Source organism: Mastomys coucha, unplaced genomic scaffold, assembly GCF_008632895.1.
Source record: "Mastomys coucha isolate ucsf_1 unplaced genomic scaffold, UCSF_Mcou_1 pScaffold15, whole genome shotgun sequence".
Classification (NCBI taxonomy): domain Eukaryota; kingdom Metazoa; phylum Chordata; class Mammalia; order Rodentia; family Muridae; genus Mastomys; species Mastomys coucha.
In genome coordinates, this window is record NW_022196897.1 from 26,742,818 (window position 1) to 26,743,746 (window position 929).

At 44.5% G+C, this 929-nt stretch overlaps 1 protein-coding gene across 1 annotated transcript in view; it reads left to right on the top strand.

The window, feature by feature from the left end:
- Arpc5l (actin related protein 2/3 complex subunit 5 like) overlaps positions 1 to 929 on the top strand; it is a 7,658-nt gene extending 6,729 nt beyond the window's left edge. Inside the window, exons 3-4 of the mRNA XM_031373196.1 lie at positions 5 to 67; positions 864 to 929. Of these exons, the coding sequence (XP_031229056.1) occupies positions 5 to 67; positions 864 to 926 (126 nt within the window). The 3' untranslated portion in view covers positions 927 to 929. The remainder of the gene's footprint in view (positions 1 to 4; positions 68 to 863) is intronic.

The window sequence follows — 929 nt, forward strand, 5'->3', positions numbered from 1 at the left end:
CATTTATAAAGGGTTTGAGAAGCCCACAGAAAATAGCAGTGCAGTGTTACTCCAGTGGCATGAAAAGGTATGTTGACTGCATTGCTGCACTGTAGCTTGCAGTTCCTCCAGGGTTCACACTGGGAGTCAAGACTCAGAACAGATATAGGATGGTCTGATGGACATTTGGGAATGGCAGGCCTAAACGTGACATTGAACATTCATCCTCATGAGGATCTTCAAATACTTAGTCATATTTTTGCTTTCTACCTGTGGATTTTAGGCTAGGCAGGAAAACTACCCTTGATATAGGACTGGCAGGTGGTGTGGTCAGGTAGGAAGGGGCTTAGTTGGGACCTCATTATGTTTCTTTTGCTTGTGGAAGAGAGCTGCTGAAAAGGAGAGTTGAAGACATCTCTTAAAAATGTAGGCTCAGTCTCACTGCCAGAGGAGCAGTTGGCGGCTTAATGCATTCCACCAAATGAAGTACATCTCCAGCCTGAGATTTTTTTTTTTTTTTCTGGTAGAGACAGAACAGGGTTCTGGCATGTGTTAGGTAAGTGATCTTGTACTGAACTATATCTCTTGGCAGTGCTGAGTTTTAAGAATGCTGCTTTTACTGGTAGGTCAGTTACAAGGAAACTTAGGCTTTGTTGTATGCTTGGGGACAGTGGTCCCAAACCAGTTCTATTGCTTCAAGAGCTGGAAGCTTTTGGGAATCTTGGCTCTAGGTCAGGCTCTCCCTAGAATTTGATCTCTCTCAGCAAGCCTGTGATGTGGCAGGATTGAGGTCTGGAAATACGTGTCCTCATCTCCAGGTAAGAGAAACTCCCCTCTGGCCAGTCAGGTACCATTTGACATGTTTCCTTTTCCTGTCTCCACAGGCCTTAGCTGTAGGAGGACTAGGCTCCATTATAAGAGTTCTTACAGCAAGAAAGACTGTTTAAAAA